At 43.8% G+C, this 27,461-nt stretch overlaps 1 protein-coding gene across 1 annotated transcript; it reads left to right on the top strand.

Annotated features, from left to right (window-relative positions):
* Positions 1 to 4,091: 4,091 nt before the first annotated feature.
* LOC126535334 (cystatin-2-like) lies at positions 4,092 to 15,692 on the top strand. The gene is made up of 3 exons (XM_050182224.3): positions 4,092 to 4,389; positions 11,935 to 12,042; positions 15,342 to 15,692. Exons 1-3 carry the CDS (start codon positions 4,189 to 4,191, stop codon positions 15,420 to 15,422), a joined length of 390 nt encoding a protein of 129 aa, XP_050038181.1. The 5' UTR covers positions 4,092 to 4,188; the 3' UTR covers positions 15,423 to 15,692.
* The last annotated feature ends 11,769 nt before the right edge of the window (positions 15,693 to 27,461 follow it).

The raw sequence follows: 27,461 nt of genomic DNA on the forward strand, positions 1-27,461 counted from the left end.
GATTATGCATAATTTGACCGAACAAAAGAAAAATAGTTATTTCTGATTTGACGCCTTTTCGCCATAGCCCTCGTCTATTGGTCGAAGGTTTTTGGGCTGCACCCACTTCACCTGCCTCTCACGTGACGTTACAAAACCGCAAAAGCTTACCGCGTCGAAGTGACGTGTACGCGTTAAAGATGCATTAATATACCGAACAAAAGTGAATTTTCTTCTGAAAAGCCGCAGGCTGCCCCGTTCCGTAAGGAATAAAAGATGGCTGTCGTCGATCGCTCCGGCACTGGCTACTCGCCCCTGCCGGAGAGCATGGCTTTATTTGCGTCTAATAAAACATTTTGCATGGCTGTGCAACGTTTTTCAGCAGTTTTGGCACATTTACGACCTCGTTCTGCCAACTCTTCCTTGCTAAGTATCCGTTTTAGCGTCATTCTTAATGTTCCATTCTATGTTGCCGTGATTGCCAACGAGCCACCGCAGGCTAAGTAAGAGAAAGCGGACCAATCGCAGACGCTGGCACCGCCCTCTTCATCCGGTTATCGATATTCACTGCAGTGGCTTGGCCTCATCGAATCCCTCTTCCCTTGAGCATGGTCCTCGCATCTTGTGAGCCAATTAGATAAGACAAGCCGCTTAGTGCAAGCAATGTTCTTCGTTTTTCAAGCAAACAAAAGTGACCTCCTGTGAACGAGGGGAGCATTTTATTGGCTTGTTCAGACAACCCTGCGGGTGACCGCCCGATGCATGCGTCGGCGGTAACGCAAAGTTGACGTCAGGAGATTGGAATAAAAAGACATTGGAATAGTTTTACGTTATACGGCCCTTGGTTATGCATTGTCAAGTAAAATTTTTGAGGATAAGAGTTGTATATACTGCAATGATGCATAATGATCAGTATGTCATATAAATGTCGTGGTAACATTTTTCTTGCATACCGTGCTCAGTTTCTGGCGATTTTGTGAAATATTGAATCTCATCTTCGGTCTGAGTTAATACAGGATCTTAACGTCATTGGGAGCTGTACAGCACCGTGTTTGTATCTCAGCATCCGCCTCCGAGAAAAAGAGAGGGATCTGCAAGTGGGGCAACGAGCCCTGCTGCAGACTATAATGACTTGCGTTGCTTCTTCCATTCAGGTTCAGCGATAGCCTTCGTTCTCTGTACAGTTCTTCTATAGCGTTCTCTACAGTAAGTATTTCACGGGTTGTCATGAGATGGCACTGACGATCCCGTCGCAGCAAATTGAGCGGATTCTGTTTTATTCTCCCTGTCTGAACTGATGCTCCGGAGATGAAAGACGACAAAAGTGATGGAGAGATGATACTGAAAAAACAGGGAGCTAAACCGTAACAAAAATTTAGCTTGCTACTTTGCACTGGTGGTTAGAAAAATGACGGAGAAGCAAGAAAAAAATGGGAGAAGCAAGTACATAGGATAAGCAACGGGCAATATGCAAATAATCATTTGCTGTTCACGGGACTGGACAACTGTTATGAATAATAACAGAAAGATTACTTTTGTGAATGAAATTATTTATTATGTTGGCAACGCTCTTCCGTTCCCGTTTTTCCAATTTTTTTTTATTTCCAGCAGAAAGTAAGCTGTATTGGGAGTTATATCTGCACATCCATGTATTTTTAGGTATGGTGCATGTTCGCTCCATAAAATACAAATAAATAAATTGCGCGCGAAAATATCTGACGATGAGTGTCGACAGTTATGGGGTAGCAATTAATAAATATCGTGACACAACATATTGCCACCGTCGCAACGAATTATGTATGAAGCGTGTACCGCGAGATTCCTCTTAACGCTTCCCTAAGAATACTCGCCACCATCTAGCCGCCGCGCCGCAAAGCCTCCACGTGGTCTTCGAAATGCATGGCTCGCTAGTGCGTGCGAGCGCTGCAAAGCGGGTCATGGGGCAACCGAGCTCCCCTCTTGTGCTTCCTCGTGAATGCACTGCGTAATTAGTGGCAGGGCGGGGAAGCCTTCAAGTGGCATACGAGAATGGAGCATGGCGGACAGGCGCATTCGAACGCTTAGCATTGTTCCCTCGCTCACCGCGCATTAAGTGCCGCAGCTCGCTGAAACGCTGGCGTGAAAAACGCTTATTGAAAAGCGGCACACGCCCTGTGGGTTCGTGGCACAGCCTGCTAATGCAACGGGTTACTTTCCCTGAGAAACCTTCGTGACGCGCGTTGCTTCTATTCCGCTTTGCATGGAAGAAATGCAAAGGACCTTTTTCGGCATTGTAGAGCGTAAGATTTCTAGTTGCACGTAACTAATTACCGAAGTTTGTGTCAAAGACGTTGATTTAACAACGGCAAACCCCTACTGTCACCTATCTACTGCTCCAAGGTGACGTCAGAAATGTGGTACCTAGTGAGACCTGCACCTACAGTGACCCAAGTTCGCGCGAAACAGCTTCCTTAAAGAGCGGCCCGTATGTAGTCTTTGTTACAGTCTCTCTGGATCAAGTTGGTGCGGGGCATGGTAAGAGCCCTGCTTCATGAGCCCAAGAGCCCGATGCGCAACCCACTCCACCAGGCGCTAAACAGTGACACAGGTTGGAGAGAAAATGTTCTATCTAAATATACATCTACACATACATAGCCTTCCGAAAATGCGTAAAGTAGTCTAAGAATGGCAGCGCATTAACAAAGCTATTTGCAACTTCTACGGTCGGTGAAAAAAACTCCCCGAAAACGAGTACATTGCACGTTAGTTTTATCGAAAATTGGCAGAAGCCAGCTGGGGAGGACTCTTGATTTTATTATTTTTAGCACCGGAGCAAAGTAGCGACACACCGTACTGGCATCGCCAAAGCGCCTCAATTATATTAGTGTAGTGCAACCGGGCCCATCCGGCACTTCTCGTTGAATTGCCACGAACTCCACCCGTGGCACATATCTAACTTGGCACTCAGAGGAGATAGTCTGAATGTATACGACGCTGATTTGATGCTACCTAGCACGGGAGAAATTTCAAGTGGTTTTCTTTTGTCATTATTGAACGGCACATACCCAGCAACATAAGTTAGCGCAAAATATTGATGGGCATCTAGCGGCACGGACATAAGTAGGAACCGGAAAGTGCGTCAAATGCCCTAAAAGCAGTTATTGTGTTACAAAAGTAAAGAAAAATAATACAGAAACAAATGAATCACGGAACGACAGTTCGAAAAAGTGTAAACGCAAAAAAACAACTAGTTTATTACTGAATCAAAAATAAAACCCTCGACGGCAACGTGAAGCTACCTGCCGCTGTACCATACATCTAGCACTTTAAAATGAACGGGTTATAAATTTGGTGGTACATGTACAATGTGCAATCGAAGTTGAGAAATTGCGTTTGCCGTCAATAAAGAGCTAAACCTTCGTCATGTTCACCTTTATTAATTGTGAGTTCGCGGACAAAATTCGGCAAATTAAACTTTGTGAACTACATTTCGTAGCTGGGTTCATTGCAAAAATCAATACGGGAGAAATGTGATTTATAATTTTACTTGAACAATGTTTATTTAATCTAATGTATTGTTTACTGTAAAGGTAACACTGAAACCGCTCCATGACAGCATAGAATTTGCCGTAAACAAAGTATACCTCAGAGCAATATCATTGTTTAAAATCTATATGATTCTTAGTTTATATGATTTAGTTGAATTTGAAGCGCTTGTCACTCGAATATCTCCGTAATTTCCATAGGTAGCTATAGAGCGTGACGTAGGTAACCGCCAATATTTTTGTTCTTCTCCAGTAGTGAAACACGTCGTTATTCTGTTGCAAATGTCAAAGCCATCAGTACCGTCACACATTACACAGCAATGTCAATGGAAATAGACGGCAGCGTGAAACTAAAACCTCTCAGGGCTGTCCATAGAAAGCCGAACACTGCGCATATCGTCTAGTGATAATACCTCCAAGGCTCTTATCTCCGAGGCACTATCTTTTCCCTTTATTTTTTATTTTCTTTTGAGTCCATATTGCGCTTCCTGTCAGTTTATCTCTTAGCTTATCGTGGCATGGTAACCGTTGGTATTTTCTTGCTCTTTACACCAGCTGACGCGTCACGGTTGATGATAAAAAAGACGAAGGGGCCGTGCTCAAACCAGAGCTGCCGTCGCCAGAAGCGAGAACGCCAATCGCGCGCAAATTTTTGCCTTCTGAAACTCTGCGAAAGAAAACGGTCATGTCTCAGAGCGCAGGTATGATTGCAGTCCTCCTAACAGCGCTGTTCGCTGTCACCCTCGCAATTCCCGGAGGCTGGTCGACGAAGCAACCCTCGTCGAGCCCGAAGTACAAAGAACTGGCCCACTTCGCTGTGGCTCAGCGCGTTGAAGGTCTGCAGAAGTACGACACAGTTCTCGAGCTCACAAAGGTGGAGACTCAGGTACGCAATGATCTTCGAAATATAAATGTGGATGTAAAGTTTATTGCTTTGCTTTGCAGCGTAAAAAAAAATATTTTCCTCCATTTCTACCAAATGTTGTTGATGGACGCGAGAGCTCACATAAACTAACTTATTCTTTCTCATAAATGATATGCTGCAGTTAAGTTTTATTCCGGAAGCTTAAATTTAGTAAATTGTAGCTGTTGGGGTTCAATGTGTATTTTTATATTATATCTACATTCATAGAGAGCATTCAGTATTATATCCTGCCAGTACTACAATTCATTGAGTGCTGCGTTTGTGAACTAACTTAGTCAGATATTAGCCATTTTAGAGATCAACATCGTTTTGACTGTTGTTCTGCCTTCTATCCCTGTATATACACTCCTAGTCAATACCGGCCTAAAACAACGTATATAATGCGAAAAGTATAACAAAATTCCTACGCACATAAATGGCTCCTTCCAGGCGGAACTACAGCGTATGCTGCCTGTTTTGTACGTCCCTCGTGCACGCAGTCAGCCTTTAAATGGCGCCATCCATTGCAGATAACAACCGCTTGCAAAATGGAACGCATAACGTCAACTCTTTATGAGGTATTTCAGATCAAATCTGGCCAGCTTACTAAGGGCTTCAAATTTATGCGGCCTAATGGGTATTTCTTATGAAAACATATTTTTTTATAGACAGGTGCCACCAGCAGTCGTTTTGCGCACAGTTTAAATACATATTGCTTAAAGGCACATAATAGAAAATTGCTAACACTCACCGCACAAATATGGTAAGACACATTACACAAAGACGGACACCGTGGCAATCGATGCCGCGTAAATCGGGGGACAACCAAACACCCTAACCGCTACACCACGTCACTGCTCGGACACAGAGGACTCGCACAGCTATTTGTACTTACATTTGTGCTTCCAAAGCTGTCGTTTTATGTCGAGTGTTCACTCTTGATGATCGTGTGTGGCATACAGATAGTCTGTGCCACTGTTGCCGATGCCTATGTGGTTTGTCATAGTAAAGACGTATTTAAATAAGTAGCACTATACGACTAGCGCTTTTAAGAACCATCATGTGCGGCGGAAAGCCTAAAAGGCGTAAGATTGCGGAGAATGGGAGCTACGCGAAAACTGTTTCTTCAGTCAAATGGTTTCCTTCACTATCTTGTCTTTATTCTCTTTGCTGCGCATTGTTCGGTGCAGTCGTTCCTTAACCGGGATGTTGGCTTTTGGTGAGAAACTTTCAGCCTCGTTCACAGGTTTCAGCGAAAAATGATTCGCCGCCAGCATGTACACCTGCAGTTATAGGCAACTGCGCTTGCTTCAATGTTACGCTGCCTCGACAGTATAATGGCAATACACCCGGTTAGATTGAGACGGTCAATAAGCGGATGGGATTTTGCCGGCAGATCTAAGTTTTTTTGAAACGACAAGTATTTCTTTTCACTTCCGCTGGCCGAAACAAGGGTGCCCTGTCCGTGAGATTGACAGTTATCGCTTTCGTGAGCACCAGAAAAATGCTCTCCAACCGCAGCTTTTACGCCACTCCGTTCGAGTTTATTTTGAAGCAGCAAGGCGCGTCAGTGAGCCTACCGTAATTGTTTTGCAAATATCCGAAGCTTTGCCCACGCTAGCTGATGTTCACGTATTCACCTTCCGGGCGCATGTGATGATGCTACTAGCTACCGTGGCCGTAGAAGCAGTGCCGTTGATATTAAAAGAAGAAAGGGCGGAAAACAATCAAGGCGTGGATTGCGATGGACGCAGTAATGTAACGGAGACCTCCTGATTATCTGTGAGCACCTTGGCTTATCTAACGCGCACCAATGGATGACAGAAGCGTTCTTGCATTTCTGTCGGAATGCGACGGTCGAGGCCGAAGGGCTGAAGCCACCCGCTTACCGCGGCGACTGTCGTCAAAATAACGTTTCAACTGTGTGAAACTTTATAACCGGGCGTCATTTTGCCACTTATGGAAGCTCACAACGGCTCCATTCCTAGCCTTGCAAGTCGATCGCTCGGACGCAAAATGAACTTGGAATAAACCGGATCTACCCACTGTGTCTGGTGGTAATTTTGTGTGGTCTGCAGCACCGCGATGAGCACTTTCTTCTAACTGGAATGTAAGCAATCCTCCTTGCGGAAGTCGAGCCATATTCATGCACAAACTACTTTTAGTTATATCAATATATGAACTAAACATGCCGTGGACGTGCTGCATTAAGCGGGCACGACGCTATTGTGCTGTGTGTCATGCAAAGTAAGGTGTGCGAATCAGTGGTGGCAAGCATGTGAGATATACTGCACGCTTGCATGCCCAATTATCTAGAAGGAGGATTTGAATTCGGATTTAGATATCATGTACAGAAGCTGGCTGGATCTGCCCTAGTTATATTCTTTATATCAACTGTGCCCATACACAGTTATAAAATTATGTTTTTCTCCTACCACTTGAAGTATGAAGTATTCTTTAGCGCGATGTCTATTTCATCGGTGTACGCACCCTGAAAGCATTCTGTACATTCACGCTGACATGGCCATGCAGGCTTAGACACAGTACATATCTTTTAAAGAAGAATAATTTATTTGCAATACAACAGAGTGTGCAGCATAGGTTAACTGTAGGTTCTTAACGCAGAATGACGGCTTACATACCAGTCTCTGACAGTACGAAGTAAAAGATAATCAGCGACAGGAATTACAAAAGCGGATATGAATCGCTCGCGCTTACAACGTTTAAAATGTGGAACAAGCACAACGCATGAACTTGCGTGAAATTAATGTGGTTGTGGCCAAGAAATTTTGGGCCTCTCATTTCATCGCTTTGTCCCCTATTGCAAAACCCAGTGCCACTGGGACCCAGTGCGCCGGATTATGGGCCCAGTGCAGCGCGCTGGATGCTGGGACGCTGGGAAGGCGCAGCGTGCTGGGAGGCACTGGCCACTTGCGCGAAAAACAGCTTTAGCGCGCTAAATACGCGGTGCCTGGACGCTGTATATACTTTTTTGAATACAGAAAGCAACAAAGAGCGTTTTAGTGCAATAAAAAAAAGGAAAGGAAAACGTAAAAAATAAAACGGCCCCGGCCAGGTTTCGAACGTCCGACCTACAGATCCCCAGCCCAGCACTCTACTGCTACGCCACGCCAACTTTTTTTTTTTTCTTTATTGCATGGAAATAATGGTCAATAATCAATACACGCCAACAGACAGGAATAGTCGGATACTTTGCAACGTCAAAGCCGAGAAGCAGTTTGTTTCGCAAAGCCACGTCACGTACAGGCATGACTGATGCGGTATCGCCCAGCAAATAAAACTCACGCCTGTAACAGAAAGAAAAAGTTTCTGTCCGTATTCAGTAGTATGCTTGGAAGTGCCACAACATCGATTTTCACTTGCGATTGCTATTGTAACTTCGAAACAAAGTTCTAAATTCTAAATGAACAGCCGACCCGGGACGGTGTATTGGCTGTTACTGCCGATTTCGATAGCCGTTTCTTGTTCTTCACGCAAAGGATATGGAACGTTTCCTTAGTTCAGTGATGCCTTTCAGTCAACACGCCTGTCTAGTCGTATATCTTCGTCAGAGAAGCGCAGGCTAGTGCTGGGAGCCTTCGGCGATAGCACATATACCTGTGTTTATGACGGGTCACATCGGCGGTCATCGCTTCTTGCGCTGGCACTGTAGACATGAAAAAATTGTTTATTTAAGAACACCGATGCGAAAGCTGAAATATAGAGTGATTTATACATGTTAGCGTTCTTGATTCCTGAGCCTAGACGCGCCGATAGCGTGAGGACGGACTCGGCGGATACGCTAGGCCTAAGCTTCGGTGGGGACCGATCTCGGCGCGGGTATATAGCTGGCGAAAGCTAAAATGTGTGTATTTGAGCCTCAGAACTTTTTTTTAGTACAATAGGGAAAGTGGAAGCGCACGAATCACCTCAGCTTTGTTATCGGTGCCATAATATCAGTCGGCGATAGGCTTCGAACTCGGGGTCCGTTCGCGCGCGTCTGAACGACTTCTGCATTTCATGTCCACTCCACAACACTGCGACAACGGCGACAACTACCAGTCATACGTTACGTGCGAACTACTAAAAAACGCGGCGTCCTCTGCGTTTACGTGGTTTCGTTCAAGAATTTAGCTATCCGCCCAGACGAAAGGAAAAATGAAAAGAAAAACGAAAGTGATTTTCAGTTTCAAATGTGCATGAATAAACAGGGCAGCTCACGCATCTTTATTCCAGGCTGTGACACGATATAGGGTTTTATAACCCCAAGATATAGCGTTATTTAGAATAAGAGACTAGTATCAAGCGATGAAATTGTATAAAGCATTTAATATTCAGCAGCGCTCGTCCTTGCGTGCTGGAACCAGCGCGGCACAAACACAATCAGCGCAGTTTCCAGTGCGAACCAGCGAACTGCAGCGAGAACCAGCGCCTGTACAGCACAAACCAGTGCGCCCCAGCGTCATCGCAGTGGAACCAGCGTCTCTTCCAGTGTAACCCTGCTCTTATCCAGCGTTCTCACTGGTGTCCCAGTGAGTCCCAGCGAGTGCCAACGTACCCAGTGCGACCCAGCGCCAAAAAGCGCGCTGGTTTCACACTGGAGGACGCTGGTTTTTGCAATAGGGTCGCTAATAAATTTGCTTTGTTTATGAAAAAATTAGGTAAAATATCAGATAAGTACTACATTTGAAGGACGCTTAAGCTTGGCCTTTAAGAGCGGAACGCGACAGCATTCAAAGGTCTCTGCCTGCTCCTCCCACTTCCCGGCAACTGCTGCTCAGCTAACCGTGATGTTTACCGCAAAATACTGGCCGCGATTGTTAGGCACGAAGGCAAGCTTTCTGGTAGAAACGTGGCCTCTTTCGAGCACCGCGAAGCGGAGGAGCCAAGTGCCATTCGGAAGTGTTGCAAAGAATCGATAAAGCGAGCGCGCCGCTTTATGGCCTTTGAGATTTGCACTCACCAGCGCGCGCAACATTTGGAGGCCAAGGCCACTCTTTAAATAGTAGAAACGCTGGAAAGAGGGTTTTTTCTTTTCAGTTTCCGAGCAACAGCATTATCCTTTCTCGTGCATTCAAATTACAATGCAGCTTTACGCATGTATGTTGTGCGGAAGTGGTACTTTAAAAATTTTCTTGTTTATTTTACTTTGAGAAATTACACTAGTTCAGTGACTTCACTAATTCAGTAACTTGCACTACATGGATGACCTGGACGGCTGGGTATGCGTGGTTCGAACTGATTTCTGCTGAAACGTCGGTTGACGCTAGGGCGAGGGTCGTCGACGACGGATTCTGTGCGACATGGCGCCCTTAATGCTGCAGCGTTAATATCAGAATAAGAACAAACATGCGTTCCAAACTTAAGTGTAAGGTCACATTTTGTATAGATAAGTTATCGAATGAGACAGCGAAGTGCTCGCAGCTGATGAAAAGACTGCTCTCAATGACTAGCATGAAAAAATAAAGAATGAAAGTGCTGCAAGAAAATAAACGTGTTTGAATTGAAAAACTGTTCTGGGAGCCAGGCAATGCTAACAATATTCCTTACATTCCGTATGCATGTCGCAGTGTTTGGGTGAACGTAGGGAGGTGCAAGTGAGTTTTTCTGTATACTTTGCCAATAAGAAAAAAAAAACTCTTGAAATGTGTATTTCATTTTGACTTAATTGCTTCGTCATGAAAACCACATCATATAGGCTTTGTATTTGTTCAGAAGTATTTGTCCTCATGACTCCTGGACCTCTAGGTAATCGGCGAAACTGGAAGCAAAAAGAAACTCCATTCAATGACAGTGAATTCAAGAAACTGCTTCACCTTAGCGCTATGTTTTGTTCAATAGTTATGAAACATTATTCAAGGTATTCAGTACAGTAGTGATCTTGCACAAAAGAGGTCTCAGTGTTAACCATAAACTTCCGAAGCTGCGAGATAACAATCCCAGTTCTCTTATGTGACTGCCCTCGTTATGGTGTTAATAGAAGACGAAACTCGACTGCCTTTATATGCACCTTGTTGAGGGAGAGAACCATTGTCTAGACTGTGCTTGGGACCCTTGCGGTGGCTTGCTCCTAGGCATGCGGGCTGTTGCTGCAGTGCGCCGCATCGCAGTGATGCTCACAGATTCTTTTCCTTTTCAATTTAGCGCTCGGCTCTCCGGTTTCCTTTCATTCCCTCTTGTAACATTTACACAGTACAGAATAGGTCACTTGCATATACACTCGCTAACCTTCCTGTCTACCTATCTTTATTCCTTCTTCTTGCAAAAGCACGTGCCAGCCTTATAAATTTGATCTCAGGTGAAAGGCGCGAAGATGAGGGCGGACCATCTAGGCGTCCATTTTTTTAGGTTTTACTATGGGCAAAAACGGCCATGTCATCTGCTATAGAGATCTCCCTGATAAGAAGCAATACGGAGTAGGATTCCTAACCCATAAGGACATAGCGGGCAGCATTGACAAATTATACAGCATTGACGAGAGTATAGCACTAGTCGTAATCAAACTTAACAATAGGTATAGATTAAAGGTAGTAAAAGCCTACGCTCGAACATCCATTCACGACGATGAAGAAGTAGATCAGTTTGCTGAAGTGTTGAATTAGCGATGAGAAAAGTGCAAACTTAGTATACAGTAGTAATGGGTGACTTCAATGCAAAAGTGTGGAAAAAGCAGGCGCGTGAACTTTTGACGTTCGCTTTATTTCTTCTCTGACAGCACCTCCCTCACTGCTCCTTGCCGTTTTTGCTTTGTAATACTCAATGTTTCGGCGCGCTTTTTGGGCGCTAAATTTGCAAGGCTGTGTATAAACGTTGCGTTTGCTTATTGTCCGCATACAGCCGTGAGCAGCGAGTTGGTCGCGTTTGATCACGTGTGATCTCGCTTGAAAATACGCTTACGGCGGTGGTCTAGGCGGAACCGAGAGCATGCCGCTTATACGGAGGATGTTATGCAGGACTTCACTAGGAGCCTAGTAAGAAACAAATTTTTTTCGTGGCTTCACTATGGGGACTTCACAATGCCACGCAATAATGGAAATGCTGTATAGGTTGAAATAAAAAAAGTTACGAATTTCTGCACAGCCTACGTTAACGTATTTCGGTGATCGCACAAAGACTATGCCGCTTCGATGTTTCCAATAAATCTTGTCAGCCTTTTTTGATGCAATGGCTGTGTTTGGGGTAAAAACAATCACTGAACGCAAGAAAAAAGAATAACAGAAATCTGCAGGCTTGAAGTTATGAACAGTGTGAAAGCAAAGTTAGCCTTAGGCGCGACACCGCGCATTCCCGAGACCTTCCTCCACCAGGGAGTTAATTCAGAGTACTAACTATACATTTGAAGCATGCGACGGAAGGGGAGTACAAAACCGCGTGCTGTTTCAGCTTTACATGCAGTGTTGAGTCGGCAGAGAGCACATCATGCGGACCATCTGCTGAAAAGCTGCTCTTGTGGTGCTGCAGGTACTTGTATAACTAAAAAAAAAATAACATAAGAAACGAAATTTTCGTCTGGTCAAATATTTGCAGGTAGTTGCTGGCGTCAACTACCGCATAACCTTCACCATTGCCGGATCTGATTGCACAATAGGTGAAGTTGAGTACAACGCTGAACGTTGCCCACCGAAGGATAATCAGGTAAGCATTAATAAATTTCTCTTCGCAAGTTTCTCAAGACACAAATTAGGAGAAAAAGGCAGACACTTTAACCAAGGTAACTATCCTGCTGCCAATTACAGGACGGGGGCCAGGAGAGCAAAAACGGTAGAAAAGCTAAGGAGAATACAATAACGCATGCGAAGAGAATTTGTCCACATAAATAAAAAAAAGAGCGTGACAACGGTGGCAGTTTTTCATTCAGTGCCGGTGTTTTTAAACAATGCTTTGCACCTATTAGAGCCGATGTTATTTGGGGCCATGATGCAGGAATTGGTTTTCTTAAGGGGATGGGTGTAAATCTTTTCGACCGTGGGGCAGCACATTTTCCTTTGTGCACTAAATGATGACAGTCATACAGAAGGCGCACAATTATATCTTTCTACCCAACAACTTTGCATTCACCGACAAGGAGAAACCTGCCCGCACTGAGTCGCATTGATATTGCTCTTCAGTGGGATGAAACCAATTGACATACGTCATAAAAATAGTGTGAAATTTCGTTTCAACGGCCAATGGACTTGAAGGACTGTGTAAGTACTTGCTGCTGTTTGTGTTCACGCAACACAATCAAAACATCACATGTAAAAACAACGCGGCAGGGTGTTATCGGTATGACGGGTCAAGATATAACGTTCAGCAAACGTCGATATAAGATACTAGAAATGTATGAACTTATACTTTATCACTATTGTCCGCTAAGCATTCTGCGTAATTGCTTTTAAAGTTTTCGGAAAAAAAGGATTTTAATTATATAAAATTCTGGCATTATACGGAATTCTGGCATTTCCCGGCTGGGTTCTACAAGTCAAGCTACCAATATAAAAGTTTTAAATATACATATTCGCCACCTATACATGCCAGTGCACTTACATAGCAAAAAGAAACTATGCGTGTTCTGTTGCTGTTGTAAACGTAATGGTTCCTGTCCTTAGCGCAAAAAAAAACATGGGTTTCGTGAATTATGCTTTTCAGACGCTTCTAACAAACGCGCACATGCCATAATACTGTACATGCACCGTTGCACATCTTCATTGTACAGTGTTGCTTCATTTTTTGGTCAGGTACTATGAAAATCAGAAAAAAAATAGACAAAACAAATGGCAGTCTAAGCGAGGTATCCACAGAGTCCCAGCTACCCAAGTAGACTAAAGCATCAGGTTAATGAGATGCATGCTCTTTTCCAACAAACATAAGTATTGACCGGCACTGTGATGCCCACATATGCTACATGAGTGCATATTACACTTTCTCGGAGCGTAAAAATTATCTAGAGAGCTGTATTGTAGTTAAAGTTAGTTTGTGATGTCAAATACGCCCTTCAATGTTTTATGCATTGATTCTAAGGTACCGCCAATTGACAACGTGGATCTATTTCTGTTAATGACTGTTGTATTCATGATTGAGCAGCTTGACATAATCAGCTATAGTGCCGTAAACAATGCTCAAGTACTCATATACCTGAAGTTCATAGCGCAGTACTCCGCGGAGTTACTTTTTGCCGCCAACAAACTTCTCTAGGCTTTGAAGTTGTATTTATCTCTATGAACAATTCTCAAGTACTTATAAACCTGAAGTCCATAACACAGGACTATGCGGAGTTCTTTTTGCATCCGATACACTTCTCTAGGCTTTGAAGCTGTATTTATCTCTAGGAACAATTACCAAGGGCTTATAAACCTGACGTCCATAACACAGGACTATACAGAGCCATTTTGCAGCCGATACAATTTTCTGGCTTTTGAAGTTCTTAATAACTCTACGTACCATCACGGGGAATGAGTGGAAACGAAATGTAATGCTCGGAGCAGCGTTCTTTTCTTTCGACACTGTCCAATTTGTAACGCAGTTCTCCCTTTAAAAAGATGCATGCTTTAAGCACTGTTTTGTTTCTACAAACTGAAGCACCCGAATATATCAAGTTATTTCGTGCACTTCACAGATTTTCATCTTGGTTTGGAAAATTCCGCAAATATAAAAGTTTGAGAGACCGGAGACCAAGGAAGCTCTAAGAAAAGCGTGCAAATAAGGATGGGGACCTAGCTCTCTGATGCAGATGAGAGCCATATTCCAACAACCTAGGAAAGATGTATATGAGTGTTAAATAATATTTCAAGTCAAACATTTCGCAGGGGAAGTTGATTTTGCCTCAGGAGAAAATGAGCAGATTGTAAACACTACCCTAGCATAGTTAAAAGAAATGTCGGAAATCAGCATGCGTACAAACCATTTCGCTGTCACATTTTGAAAGCAAGGAATTTTTTCTGACATCTTTACCATTGCCTGCATTACTTGGTGGAACTAGCTATGATCTGCGCCACTTGAAAATGTTCCACTTACTTATTTAATACAGTATTGCAAATCGTGTATATGCTGTCAAGCTGCTGTGCCTCACCAGGCACCTTCTAAAATCACGCAGACAAACTTTCAGATTGTTAACAAAACGATGCAGGACGCTGTAAATCTTGCAAATAACTGATCGTTCTACAGAAATATAGCGTGGACATATGCAAAAAAAAAAATCTGTAAACTGATTTTTTGCGTAGCAGTTTGAATGGACCGTTTGTTTGATAGAGCAAAATTGCGACATGCTTATACTTCTCGCTCTTTGCAGGGGTATATTAATCGAAGAATCCATTTGCTTAAGTAATTTTCAACGACATTTCTGCATGCGTGCATTCTGCAAACCAGTAAGAAACCCTAACAATTGTAGCCTGTTGGTCTGAAATCTCACTATAACCGAATATCGGTTACTGGTACCATAATATCCTGCAGAAACATAATATGCATGGCTACACCTGTCTGCCTGGCATTTGGCATTTCGCTGCGCAAGAAGTTAAACAGATATACTCAAGAATACCACGGAATTTGAGCAGTAACCTCTAGAGCCTCTTTTGAAGGCGCCAGTGATAGAGCCAGAAGAATGTTAAATACCAAACAGCCGACCTTTTCTTTGAGAATCACGTAACACTTTTCGCATCCTCCAAATTTAATCCTTCACCACTGTGCTATTGGTGCAGTTTGGTTTACATGAAACACTTGTTGATTAAAATACTAAAAATACTCAGCAACCTTGAATGTTCCGTGACGTGACTTCACTGTTCGTTGCCGCTTCATTTCAACTTGCACTTGCAACTTGTAAGCACGCTATTGCATTTTGTTGACGCCGCATTATATGACGTTCGCTACAGCTAGTTCCTGAGATAAGTCTCCGTAGCTTCCTTGCCTTTTGGCATTATCTAAATATAAAATTATTGCATATCGATCGTTTTTCATTACAGGCAAAGGCAACCTGCACAGCCGTAGTCTACGAGAGGCCCTGGGAACACGTCCGAACCCTCACTTCCCTGAACTGCGCTTGAATTTAGGCCTTGTCGCGAAGTCTTCAAGAGAAAGCTATAAAATTATCAATCTTTCATAGAAAGAGTTGGTCATAGGTGTGATTACGGTAACTTATGATTGCGTAATGCCATGTAATTACTGGTGTATCATTTGAACTAGTTACGAATGGGAAATTCTGCAACGACATAATAAAAATAAAAATCCATTATGTAGGTGAGCCATATTGTCAATTTTATAACAGTCGATGGCAGTTCCCGAATAAAGAATTCAATGTTTTATTTTTAATTTCACGAGGCAGTCCACGTGTTCAGTACGTATATATATATATATATATATATATATATATATATATATATATATATATATATATATATATATATAATGGTACATTACCGCATTTGGGAAGAACGACAAGAAAATGCCGATGACAAAGGTCGAGTCCCTGTCACGACGTTGCCTTCAGATCGCTTCCCTCAATGTGTAATGTATATATATATATATATATATATATATATGCTTGTGTATGTTGTGAATGTCCTCTTACGCTCAGCTTGGCACGTACCAAATGATATAGCAGCAAGGAAAAAAACAACAATAACAATCACAAGCCCAACAGTCCCATGAAGTGAGCGCATTCCACCTGCCGCTATTCTTTACGGGTAATGCCTGTGCGTGAGTCCTCCGAAGACGTCTCCAGAGTACTCTACTAGCGTCACTACCGTCTGTAAACCGAAACGACGAAAACGTTCCGCGGTAAAAAACTGCAGCTGTGCTCCTCCCTTTAATTTATTTGTTTCAATTACTCTCAAGGACAGATGGCGAGAGCGCGAGAAAACAAAATACGCATGCATTGGTTCAAAAAAAGTTTTTAATAAGTTATTCGTTTTACGTTCCAAGACGACGTTATGATTAGGCGGCATGCCATACACTGTAAACGGAAATGAGCCGAAAAAGGCATTTTAAGGGATGTGACCTCCCTTGAGACTACGTGCCTGAAAACCGTGCTCCCTTAGAGTGGTGTAGAAATGCTCAGCGTCCTCCATTTCTCTCCCTCGCAAAATGCGGATGAAAGAAGGAGACAGAACCTCAATTCTACATCCTCTTTAAGAGGGAGTTTAGAAGATACAGGCCTCCCTTTAGCGTAAACGGAGTTCTGTTTCTTATTTTATGCGTTATTTTCTTTTCTTTTACACATCTGTGAGAAGGAAACGAGAAAGGAGAGATATATTGTCCTAGTGGTTCTTTTTCTTTTTTTTTTCTTTCTGCAAATTTATAAATTTCCGGAGTGCAAGCCAACTTATTTAGGGCGACATAATAGACGCTTTGTTCGTCTCGTCGACCACAATGTCCTGTCGCGCTGCCAGAACCCCCGGTCGGCATCTGACGAGCTGTCTTCGGAAGCGAGACCATGCAAAACTTCGACGGCTTAGGCCGCAGAATGTCCTCGCTTCTGTTCGTCTTCCCATCAACTAAAAGTAAAACTGAAGGCAAAGCCCGCAAAGCGCCACTGTCGTCGGCGCCGGTGACAGCACCTGTTTTGCTCATCGTAGTTCTGCGTGTGTCTATATGCGCGCTTACGAGGTAATTTTGGCGGCCGTCGGAGAGTGTTTCGTGTAGTGTGGAACCTCACAAGAAAGCTACCTGCCCCACTGCGCAGCACGGCGGTGATCGGCCACCGCGTAGTCGTCGCTTTGACGTGATCTGTGTACTACAATACACTTTCGTGGTTCGCGCGGCCGTGCTCGGGTATTCCCTCCTGCGCCACGATATGACAGCGGCTAGTGAAACCTCACCCACAGTCCTCACAAAATCGGACCGCGTACGGTGTCGACTGCTTTGGAAACGGCGCGTTTCGGATTACCGCTTGCCCTGTTGCCTCATGTTTCACGCGGCCTTTTCAAGCTGCGGTGGTGAGTACGGCGCGGAAGCATTGCGCTATGCGCATAATGCTCACACCTTTTATGTCGCGGTGTTGAGACTTACCGGTCCTCTCAATAAAACTCAAGAAGCCAGTGCCGCACAAAAAAGAGACGTTTCAACTTTTTGCTTTCTCTTTTTCAATTTAATTGTCGTGTTTTACGTCTCAGAACCATGATCTGTTCCTGTGACCTCGTGCTTAATACTAAGCACAACTCCAAGGACGATTATAGCAACCACGGCGGGTCGAAGAGTATTGGAGTTTCGTCATCAGGTGTGTTTGATAACCACTTCGCCTTAAGTGTCGATATAGGTTGTGACAGCCCACTTGAAAAACACAACAGGAAATTTTAGTCTGTCGTTCTGTTGTCCGTAGTGTGACGTCCTGTAGTTATTGATCAATATTCAATTAAAAATTGACAGAGACCTCTTTAAGGCTATGTAAATTAGTTTGTAGAAAAAAGAAAAAAAGGAAAAAAAACTCGCCCCGCTGGAGATTCGAACTCCTGACCGAGGCATCTCGAGCCCAGCATCTTACCATTACGCCACGCCGTATATGCATTTTGGGGCATATTTTAGCTATACAAACACTTTGCATTTATGTTTACATTTGCATTTTGAGAGTTAACATGCGCTTTCATTCCACCGCGTCAACTGCCGCATCTCTAGAAAAGTAAAAGTGTTCTTACCATCGACAGGTACATTGTGTAGGGCTAGAACATCGATTTTGCTGTAGGATATCCATATTAAATAAGAAGTACAGAAATAGACAGCGGTGACCGGGGACACTGTTAGGTTGTTACTGCTAATTTCGACAGTTGTCTCTCGCTCTGCACTTTTGAGCGCGCATATAATTCTGTGTTGAATGCAAGATAGCTACATAAACATTCGTGGATGATTGTTCATTCTGACAGCATACTGGCATCTCTCGGCAGCGCTGTACCAGAATAATGAGACCCGAGCGAGACAGCTTTTCACGCAACTTTGTGGAACAACCCAAAACTTCTTTTTCGCTTTGTAGAAGCTTATGCAATATTTCTGGGAAGTTAACTGTGTCAATGTAACGGCACATGTAAGTCCACAGGCCTGTGTGCCACATCTTACCAAATAACACAAAACGGATACGCAGCCATTACCGCAGATGATATGATTTTCATGAGCGGCCGATCTTGAGGAGGCCGGTAGGGCATTTATGGTGCTTCGTCGTCACGGCACAATTATAACAATTGGCCACGTCGACTTTAATACCGGTGTCTGTGCTATCAGCATTGCCGGCTTCAGAGAAGCACGATTGAATACCGCGAAAGAGAACAGTACAGGGTACACCACCGATGCGAAATTGACATACAATTTTAAAGCGTCGCGACTGAAAGCGCTTCTGTCGCGGCGTCAGCAATTATGTCGCTGCGACAGAAAGTGGCACATTTCTAACGCCACGACCGAAAATGTGTAGTCCCGACAGAGAGTTCCTGTTGCGACGTCAGAATCGCTGTTGCGATAGAAAGTTGTTGTTGCGACTTCAGAACTCTTGGTCTTCACGACAGGATGATTCTGTTGGGACATCAGAATTTCTGTCGTAATGTCAGAAATGTCTGTCGCGACTACAGAAAGATCAGGAACTTCTGTCGAACAACAGAAATTTCCGTAGTTGCGACAGGAATTCCTGTTGTCTTCTTCAACTGGGAGCGATTTGCGCCACAGCAACATTATTTTTAAGGCGGCAAATTACTGTTATGCAGCATGAACAATGCGAACAGCCAGCCTGTTTCTGTGTTAAATGGAGGCACGCAGTGTGTGCACACAATTATGTTCATTTTGTCAGTTTTGTGAAATAAGCTTCAAACTGCATGCATTTTCACTGAGAAATCTGTACCAGCACTTCCTTGTATCAAGTTGTCTATGCACAATGGTTTGTGCATTAGAAATCACAATTTCAGGCAGTTACAGCCTACAATTTTTTTTTTCTGTATACAGACACTAACTGTGTTTTCATAGTCATGTATTGCACGTTTGACCAGTGCTGAAAAGGACAAATGGAATAAATTCAAATAGGCCTGCGAATTTGTTTGCTTGGTCAGGCTTTGATGTTAAAATACATCAAAGCCTGACCAACGTGTTCATGTGCAGATGTCGTGTGAATGCATACTTGGCCTTTAGTTACGTTTCACTGCATCAAAAGAAACCACCCAGCCAATCTCAATTTCCTTCCTTGTTTCTTGCCCTTGGTGTCCATATACCTGAATGTATTCTGAGTTTTTCTACCAAGACAACAGCAGGGCATCACACATGCTAGAAACATTAAGACACAGAACAAGGAATGTGGCACAAATGATTCACAGAGTCACAAAACAAAAAAAGAGGCTTCAAAGAAGCGGAGGCAGTCAGACTTGTGCAAGCAATAATTATTAGCAGGGTGACCTATAGCCTCCCCTTTCAAAAACTAAATAAGGCTGAAATGTCTAAAGTGAGCTCCATCATCAGGGCAGCTAGGGCTCCCAAAAACACATGTGCCAAAAAGCTGGAGGCTCTTGGTATTCACAACACATATGAAGAACATGACACGGCATGTGGTCATGCCTCAGAGAGAACATCTGAATTTTACAAAACAAGGAAAGGCTCTGTTACAAAAGGCAGGATATCCCCTGATAGTGCAGTATGGCTGAGAAAAAAGTTTTGCTACCCAGACAAACAAGAGAGGAAATTCTAGTTTCACGAATCCCAAAGAATATGAGCACGGAACACCACCAAAGCAGAAGGAAAGCGCAATCAACGGCTTTACAAAAGAAATGTGAAAGAAATCCAGACGTATACTACACAGATGCATGTAGAGTGGCAACAGACAAATTCAAAATAGTGGCCTTCAATTTGTCCACAGGGATAACAACTTCCATTCGGAACCCTTTAACCTGCACCGTGGAGGCAGCAGCCATAGCGCTGGCCTTTCGAGATGCAGAAGCAAAAGAAACAATCTGCATTGGCCATGATGGACTCTAAGGCAGCATGCTGTTCGTGCTTGACGGGTACCGTCCCATACAAAATTCACAGAATTGCACCAGGTGGTAATTTGGTGCCCGGCGCACTCTGGACTCGAGGAAAATGAGAGGGTGGACCGAACTGCTCGAGCAATAAGCATCCGAGCACTAGTCAGTCCTTTCAAGGAACTCCCATTGACCCACACGACACCTTCGAAAACCAGGAAAAAGAGAGACAAAAATACAGCCGCCCGCACTCCAACCTTATGGAAGAACAGGCCAGGGATTCGCGCTGTGTACAGACTAACACATATCTACACCTACAAATACTCACTAAGGTACACCCTGCATTCTATGAAAGTATGTGTTCTTGGTGCGAGGAGCTGCCAACTCTTGCCCACGTAACATGAACGTATAAACTACAGCCTCCAAATTCCAATTCGCCCCTTACGGCGTAAGTGCCAAGTAACCGGCACTGGGATGTTTGGCTTGCTAGTGAAGATGTAGAGAGCCAGAGAGCTCTTCTCGATCAAGCCCAGCAAACCACAGAGATCAGCGGAGCCCTGGACTGAGGGACGCACCGACCGCCCAAACCACTAAGAGAAATAAACTTTATACTACTATTACTTGCCCTTAGTGCTATCAGCCATCAAGTTTACCTACGGCTACAAATGAGCCACATGTCACTTGATTCACTCAGTTTCCATTTCACTCTTTGTAGGAGGGCATGCATGACTGATTGCGTATGTGCAGCATTTTGTTGCCACAGAGGGGCATGTAATATGGAAACCGACATAAACATTAATACACTCTGTAGTAACTTGTTCTGAATTGAACTTTTAAAAATAAAGAGCAATTTCAATAAATGACAACATGTGTTTGTTTTTTTAACTGGGTGAGTAGTGTGCTACCATCTGGGAAATTTTTTTATTCCACGTGGTAGAGGTGTGTGGTTGTCACTGTACTGCTTTCAAGCTTCTGCATTAAGTGCGCTTGTGGCACCTGGGACTAATTCTCAAAGCAAATATGCTTCAGGTAATTGTGAATTCTCGTCAAACATGACACGCATATTGCTGTATTTGTCTTGGAAAATTTATTCAGAAAAGCAGCTTTTATAGCTTCAGTAAATTATTCATTGTGGCCAATACAGCTGACCCTTTCCGAGATTGACCATTAATTTTACAGCAGTGGCTTTCTATCATTCAAGTATTCAGTGTGTATACTGCTTCTTTTCAGATATGTTAACATCATACAAGTCTGCATTCCTAAGAACATAAACAGCTAGAGGCCACATTGCAAAGACAGGGATCTGAGTATCAAGAAAAGAAATCAGTAATAAAGGTAGCAAGAAGTACTCACAAGCAAATGTTTGCTGTCAGAGGGATGCAAGAATAATACAGCCCATCCAGGGGGTGTACGAAAGCCAGATAATGGCCACAAAAAACAAAGCCTACTCATATGTCACAGCCATTTTAATCAATATTGACATTTAACTCCAGGGTATGCATATTGAAGCCTTGCTAATTATGTAAATTTAATAGCACTACCGTCCAGTACTGCTGTGCTCCTGAATGGTGGCTCACATTTGCAGGCAGCAATAGGTGCAGCGACATCCATCATTCGTGCATCACTCATTTTGGACAATACACACCTTGCTTCAAGGAAAAGTAGCCACAATATAGCTTTCTACAATTATTGGCAATTAGTTTGAGAAAGGCGTTTCCAACCACACCAGGCTAGACCGGCATTGCTTTGCAGCATGCTCTACACCGGGAACGTAACTCCTTGCCCCTGAACCCAACATGTCTGTTTACCTGGCATAGGACGATGTGCAGACAATGCTCACCCCCCCCCCCCCCCCCCCCATCACATGCACCAAAATATTCCTGGCTACCGGCACTGGTCCTTGTTACAAGAAATAGAAGTACGGATCCTTGGTCTTGATGTTCGCCAATCCGGAACAAGATCAAATTAGCTAGGCAAAATAAAGAAGACACCAATGTCAACTTTCCACCTGATATGAAGGATTGCATCTAAATGTGGAGAAGATTGTACCGAAATAGCCAGTAATGCTGTTTGGTCTGTACTCCAGCCACATATTATTTATCAGGCTCAGTTTTACTGGCCCTCACTGAAGCAGAGGGACCAGATTGAGATCATTATTCAGAACGTGATGAGGGCAATAGCTGCTCTCCCTCTGTTCGCTCAAGAACATGCCCAGGTGAACAACACGGCAGCATTGCTAATTCAATGTGAATGAGCATTTGAATTAAAGAGGTTGCATGTTGCAGTCACTTCCGATTGCTTGGGTGCAAGAACAGACTTAAGGCCATGGCACGGCTGTACACTGATGTTCCTTTGGACCAATGTATTTTGTACAGGCGCTGCTATTACAAGAGACGGAAGCATAGCATCAGTCAGCCTTAAGTACTTCCCTCTTTATAAAAATAAGGAATCTACAATGGATGTCTGCAACTCTACTTGAGCTTCATACCATACATGACAAGAGTCTGCAGAACGGGGCTGGTACACGGTGAAGTCACACATGACACCAATGAGGCAGCCTCATTTTTATTAAACTTCACCCAAATACAGACACACCAATTCCTTGAATGCCATTTAGCAGCTGAAGCAAGACAGTAAAGCCACACAGCTTTGTCACAAGATACACAAGCTTCACAATTACTCACTTTTAATGCTTGCTTACACTAGGTACAGGGACACATCTCTGGCCTTTTCAATGCCATGGCAGATAACAAAGAACTCAACAACATCAAGAACATGTATCTACCCGCACCTCTTGTGCCAGGCTCACTTGCCGTCTTTCTACCCCGAAAAGTTTGCTCTGACGCGACACATGCTTTTACGCTCACGTTTGACAGCCATTGCTGCATCAATTTTGCAAGCACTGTCAAGGACGCAGTATTCTTAACTGCAATTTATTATCAGGAAATACGTAATTTTAATAATGTGAGCACAGGCATCTTGACTCACTTATTATGAATGGAAAGAAATGTCACTGCTGCCTGAATGAAAAGAGTAATCTTCTGCAGTTGCAGAGAGTCAGTGTAGCTTCATGCAATACTGTCTCACAGCAAGTTTGTACAAAGTATCATTACAGGCAGGGAATTATAGGCCTAATTTTGCTTTTCACTTGCTCTGAATGTGACCTTAAACAAAGCATTGTGTGTAAAAAGGGCAAATGTTCTTTGATATGAAGCATCTATCAGCGAGTAGCATTTTGCCTTTTGAGACTTTTTAGCATCCATGGGGGAGAGATTAAATTGCCAGTGTATCTCTATAAGTCATGCCTCTAAAGATGCACATGGCGTTTACGAAGGTAAATTTTTTTGAACCAGGGAGGGACGTACGGAAATAACTTTAATGAGAAAAGGATCTGCAAGGTTTCCAGCCCAGGCTCAGGCCACCCGGGCATTATGTGCGGTGAGGCATAGCCTTTCCACTGCTGCCCGGGCCCACTGGATAGCCCATAGTTGGTCGTGTAGTTCCGAGCTAGTCAGAGCGCTTAGCTATCGCTCATCGAGAAGGTCCTGTTCTATCTTGTCCTCTAGATATATCGATCTGATCTGTGTGCACTTCCATGAGATCTGTGCATTGTCTGCGGGTTCGTGCTTGCAGAGCTTGCAGCTCGCGTCTTGGTATTGTGTTGAATTTACTCTGTCTAAATGTACTGGGTTTCGGAATGTTCTGGTTTGCAACCTCCTCCAATCTGTTTCTTGAAACCTGTCGAGTTGTTTGCGGGGTTGTGGGTATGTTTCTCCTCGTTTCGTATAGTGTATCAGTATGTCGTGGTACGTGACCAGTCTGTCCCTGTTGTCTCGTATCGCTACTTCGTTGTCGTTACCTCCCCGCAGTCCTTCCCCTTTCCCCGGGGTTTGCAGGGTGTTGTGCCGTCACCGTACGAGACGCGGTGGGTTAGTTCTCGCGCGGCTCGATCGGCCTTCTCATTGAGGTTGGGAGGGCCATTCATGGTTACTTCTCCCAAATGTACTGGGATCCATTTGAGATATTTGGGTCATGTCAGAGAAACACAAATGTATTGTTCCAAAATGGTACAGTGTTACTCCGCTGCTAGAAAGGTGATTTAGAAAAGCTCTCTAACTCCATTGACTAAATTTTCAGAGGTGATTGCAATGGGTGATTCCCCTGTTACTCTGGTATTGCTATTCTTGTGCTTGCTGTCAGTGATATACACAGCATGCCAGTCTTGGAGCTCAACTTTCAAGAGCCAATTAAGAGGCATGTCATGGGTGATTTAATAAGCTTATTAGGCTTCTTTTTAAACAAACAATTAATTTATTCTTTATTTTTGCTGTCATTTTGATGGCCTGTCTATGCTTTTTGTTTCCAAAGGCCATATTATTTTCATAATTATGGCCTTCAATGTTTAATTGTAATATCCCTTATAATCCACAGTCATCATCATCATCATCAGCCTAGTTACGCCCACTGCAGGGCAAAGGCCTCTCCCATACTTCTCCAACTACCCCGGTCATGTACTAATTGTGGCCATGTTGTCCCTGCAAACGTCTTAATGTCATCCGCCCACCTAACTTTCTGCCGCCCCCTGCTACGCTTCCCTTCCCTTGGAATCCAGTCCGTAACTCTTAGTGACCATCGGTTATCTTCCCTCCTCATTACATGTCCGGCCCATGCCCATTTCTTTTTCTTGATTTCAACTAAGATGTCGTTTACCCGCGTTTGTTGCCTCACCCAATCTGCTCTTTTCTTATCCCTTAACGTTACACCCATCATTCTTCTTTCCATAGCTCGTTGCGTCGTCCTCAGTTTCAGCAGAACCCTTTTCGTAAGCCTCCAGGTTTCTGCCCCATATGTGAGTACTGGTAACACACAGCTGTTGTACACTTTCCTTTTGAGGGATAGTGGCAACCTGCTGTTCATGATTTGAGAATGCCTGCCAAACGCACCCCAACCCATTCTTATTCTTCTGGTTATTTCAGCCTCATGATCCGGATCAGTGGTCACTACCTGCCCTAAGTAGATGTATTCCCTTACCACTTCCAGTGCTTCGCTACCTATCGTAAACTGCTGCTCTCTTCCGAGACTGTTAAACAATACTTTAGTTTTCTGCAGATTAATTTTCAGACCCACCCTTCTGCTTTGCCTCTCCAGGTCAGTGAGCATGCATTGCAATTGGTCTCCTGAGTTACTAAGCAAGGCAATATCATCAGCGAATCGCAAGTTGCTAAGGTATTCTCCATCAACTTTTATCCCCAATTCTTCCAACTCCAGGCCTCTGAATACCTCCTGTAAACATGCTGTGAATAGCATTAGAGATATCGTATCTCCCTGTCTGACGCCTTTCTTTATAGGGATTTTGTTGCTTTCTTTGTGGAGGACTACGGTGGCTGTGGAGCCGCTATAGATATCTTCCAGTATTTTTACATATGGCTCATCTACACCCTGATTCCGTAATGCCTCCATGACTGCTGAGGTTTCGACTGAATCAAACGCTTTCTCGTAATCAATGAAAGCTATATATAAGGGTTGGTTATATTATGCACATTTCTCTATCACTTGATTGATAGTGTGAATATGGTCTATTGTTGAGTAGCCTTTACGGAATCCTGCCTGGTCCTTTGGTTGACAGAAGCCTAAGGTGTTCCTGATTCTATTTGCGATTACCTTAGTAAATACTTTGTAGGCAACGGACAGTAAGCTGATCGGTCTATAATTTTTCAAGTCATTGGCGTCCCCTTTCTTATGGATTAGGATTATGTTAGCGTTCTTCCAAGATTCCGGTACGCTCGAGGTTATGAGGCATCGCGTATACAGGGTGGCCAGTTTCTCTAGAACAATCTGACCACCATCCTTCAACAAATCTGCTGTTACCTGATCCTCCCCAGCTGCCTTCCCCCTTTGCATAGCTCCTAAGGCTTTCTTTACTTCTTCTGGCGTTACCTGTGGGATTTCGAATTCCTCTAGGCTATTCTCTCTTCCACTATCGTCGTGGGTGCCGCTGGTACTGTATAAATCTCTATAGAACTCCTCAGCCACTTGAACTATCTCATCCATATTAGTAACGATATTGCCGGCTTTGTCTCTTAACGCACACATCTGATTCTTGCCTATTCCTAGTTTCTTCTTCACTGTTTTTAGGCTTCCTCCGTTCCTGAGAGCCTGTTCAATTCTATCCATATTATAGTTCCTGATGTCCGCTGTCTTACGCTTGTTGATTAACTTAGAAAGTTCTGCCAGTTCTATTCTAGCTGTAGGATTAGAGGCTTTCATACATTGGCGTTTCTTGATCGGATCTTTCGTCTCCTGCGATAGCTTACTGGTTTCCTGTCTAACGGCGTTACCACCGACTTCTATTGCGCCCTCCTTAATGATGCCCATGAGATTGTCGTTCATTGCTTCAACGCTAAGGTCCTCTTCCTGAGTTAAAGCCGAATACCTGTTCTGTAGTTTGATCCGGAATTCCTCTAGTTTCCCTCTTACCGCTAACTCATTGATTGGCTTCTTGTGTATCAGTTTCTTTCGTTCCCTCCTCAAGTCTAGGCTAATTCGAGTTCTTACCATCCTGTGGTCACTGCAGCGTACCTTGCCGAGCACGTCTACATCTTGAATGATGCCAGGGTTCGCGCAGAGTATGAAGTCGATTTCATTTCTAGTCTCACCATTCGGGCTCCTCCACATCCACTTTCGACTAACCCGCTTGCGGAAAAAGGTATTCATTATCCGCATATTATTCTGTTCTGCAAACTCTACTAATAATTCTCCTCTGCTATTCCTAGAGCCTATGCCATATTCCCCCACTGACTTGTCTCCAGCCTGCTTCTTGCCTACCCTGGCATTGAAGTCGCCCATCAGTATAGTGTATTTTGTTTTCACTCTACCCATCGCCGATTCTACGTCTTCATAAAAACTTTCGACTTCCTGGTCATCATGACTAGATGTAGGAGCGTAGACCTGTACAACCTTCATTTTGTACCTCTTATTAAGTTTCACAACAAGACATGCCACCCTCTCGTTAATGCTATAGAATTCCTGTATGTTACCAGCTATTTCCTTATTAATCAGGAATCCGACTCCTAGTTCTCGTCTCTTCGCTAAGCCCCGGTAACACAGTACATGCCCGCTTTTTAGCACTGTATATGCTTCTTTTGTCCTCGTAACCTCACTGAG

This window comes from Dermacentor andersoni, chromosome 7 (genome assembly GCF_023375885.2).
Source record: "Dermacentor andersoni chromosome 7, qqDerAnde1_hic_scaffold, whole genome shotgun sequence".
In the NCBI taxonomy this organism is placed as follows: Eukaryota; Metazoa; Arthropoda; class Arachnida; order Ixodida; family Ixodidae; genus Dermacentor; species Dermacentor andersoni.

Coding starts and splice junctions, on each gene's coding strand:
- LOC126535334 (XM_050182224.3), top strand. CDS start 4,189: ATGTCTCAGAGCGCAGGTATGATTGCAGTCCTCCTAACAGCGCTGTTC. Junction 4,390..11,934: donor TCACAAAGGTGGAGACTCAG/GTACGCAATGAT, acceptor AAATATTTGCAG/GTAGTTGCTGGCGTCAACTA. Junction 12,043..15,341: donor GCCCACCGAAGGATAATCAG/GTAAGCATTAAT, acceptor TTTTCATTACAG/GCAAAGGCAACCTGCACAGC.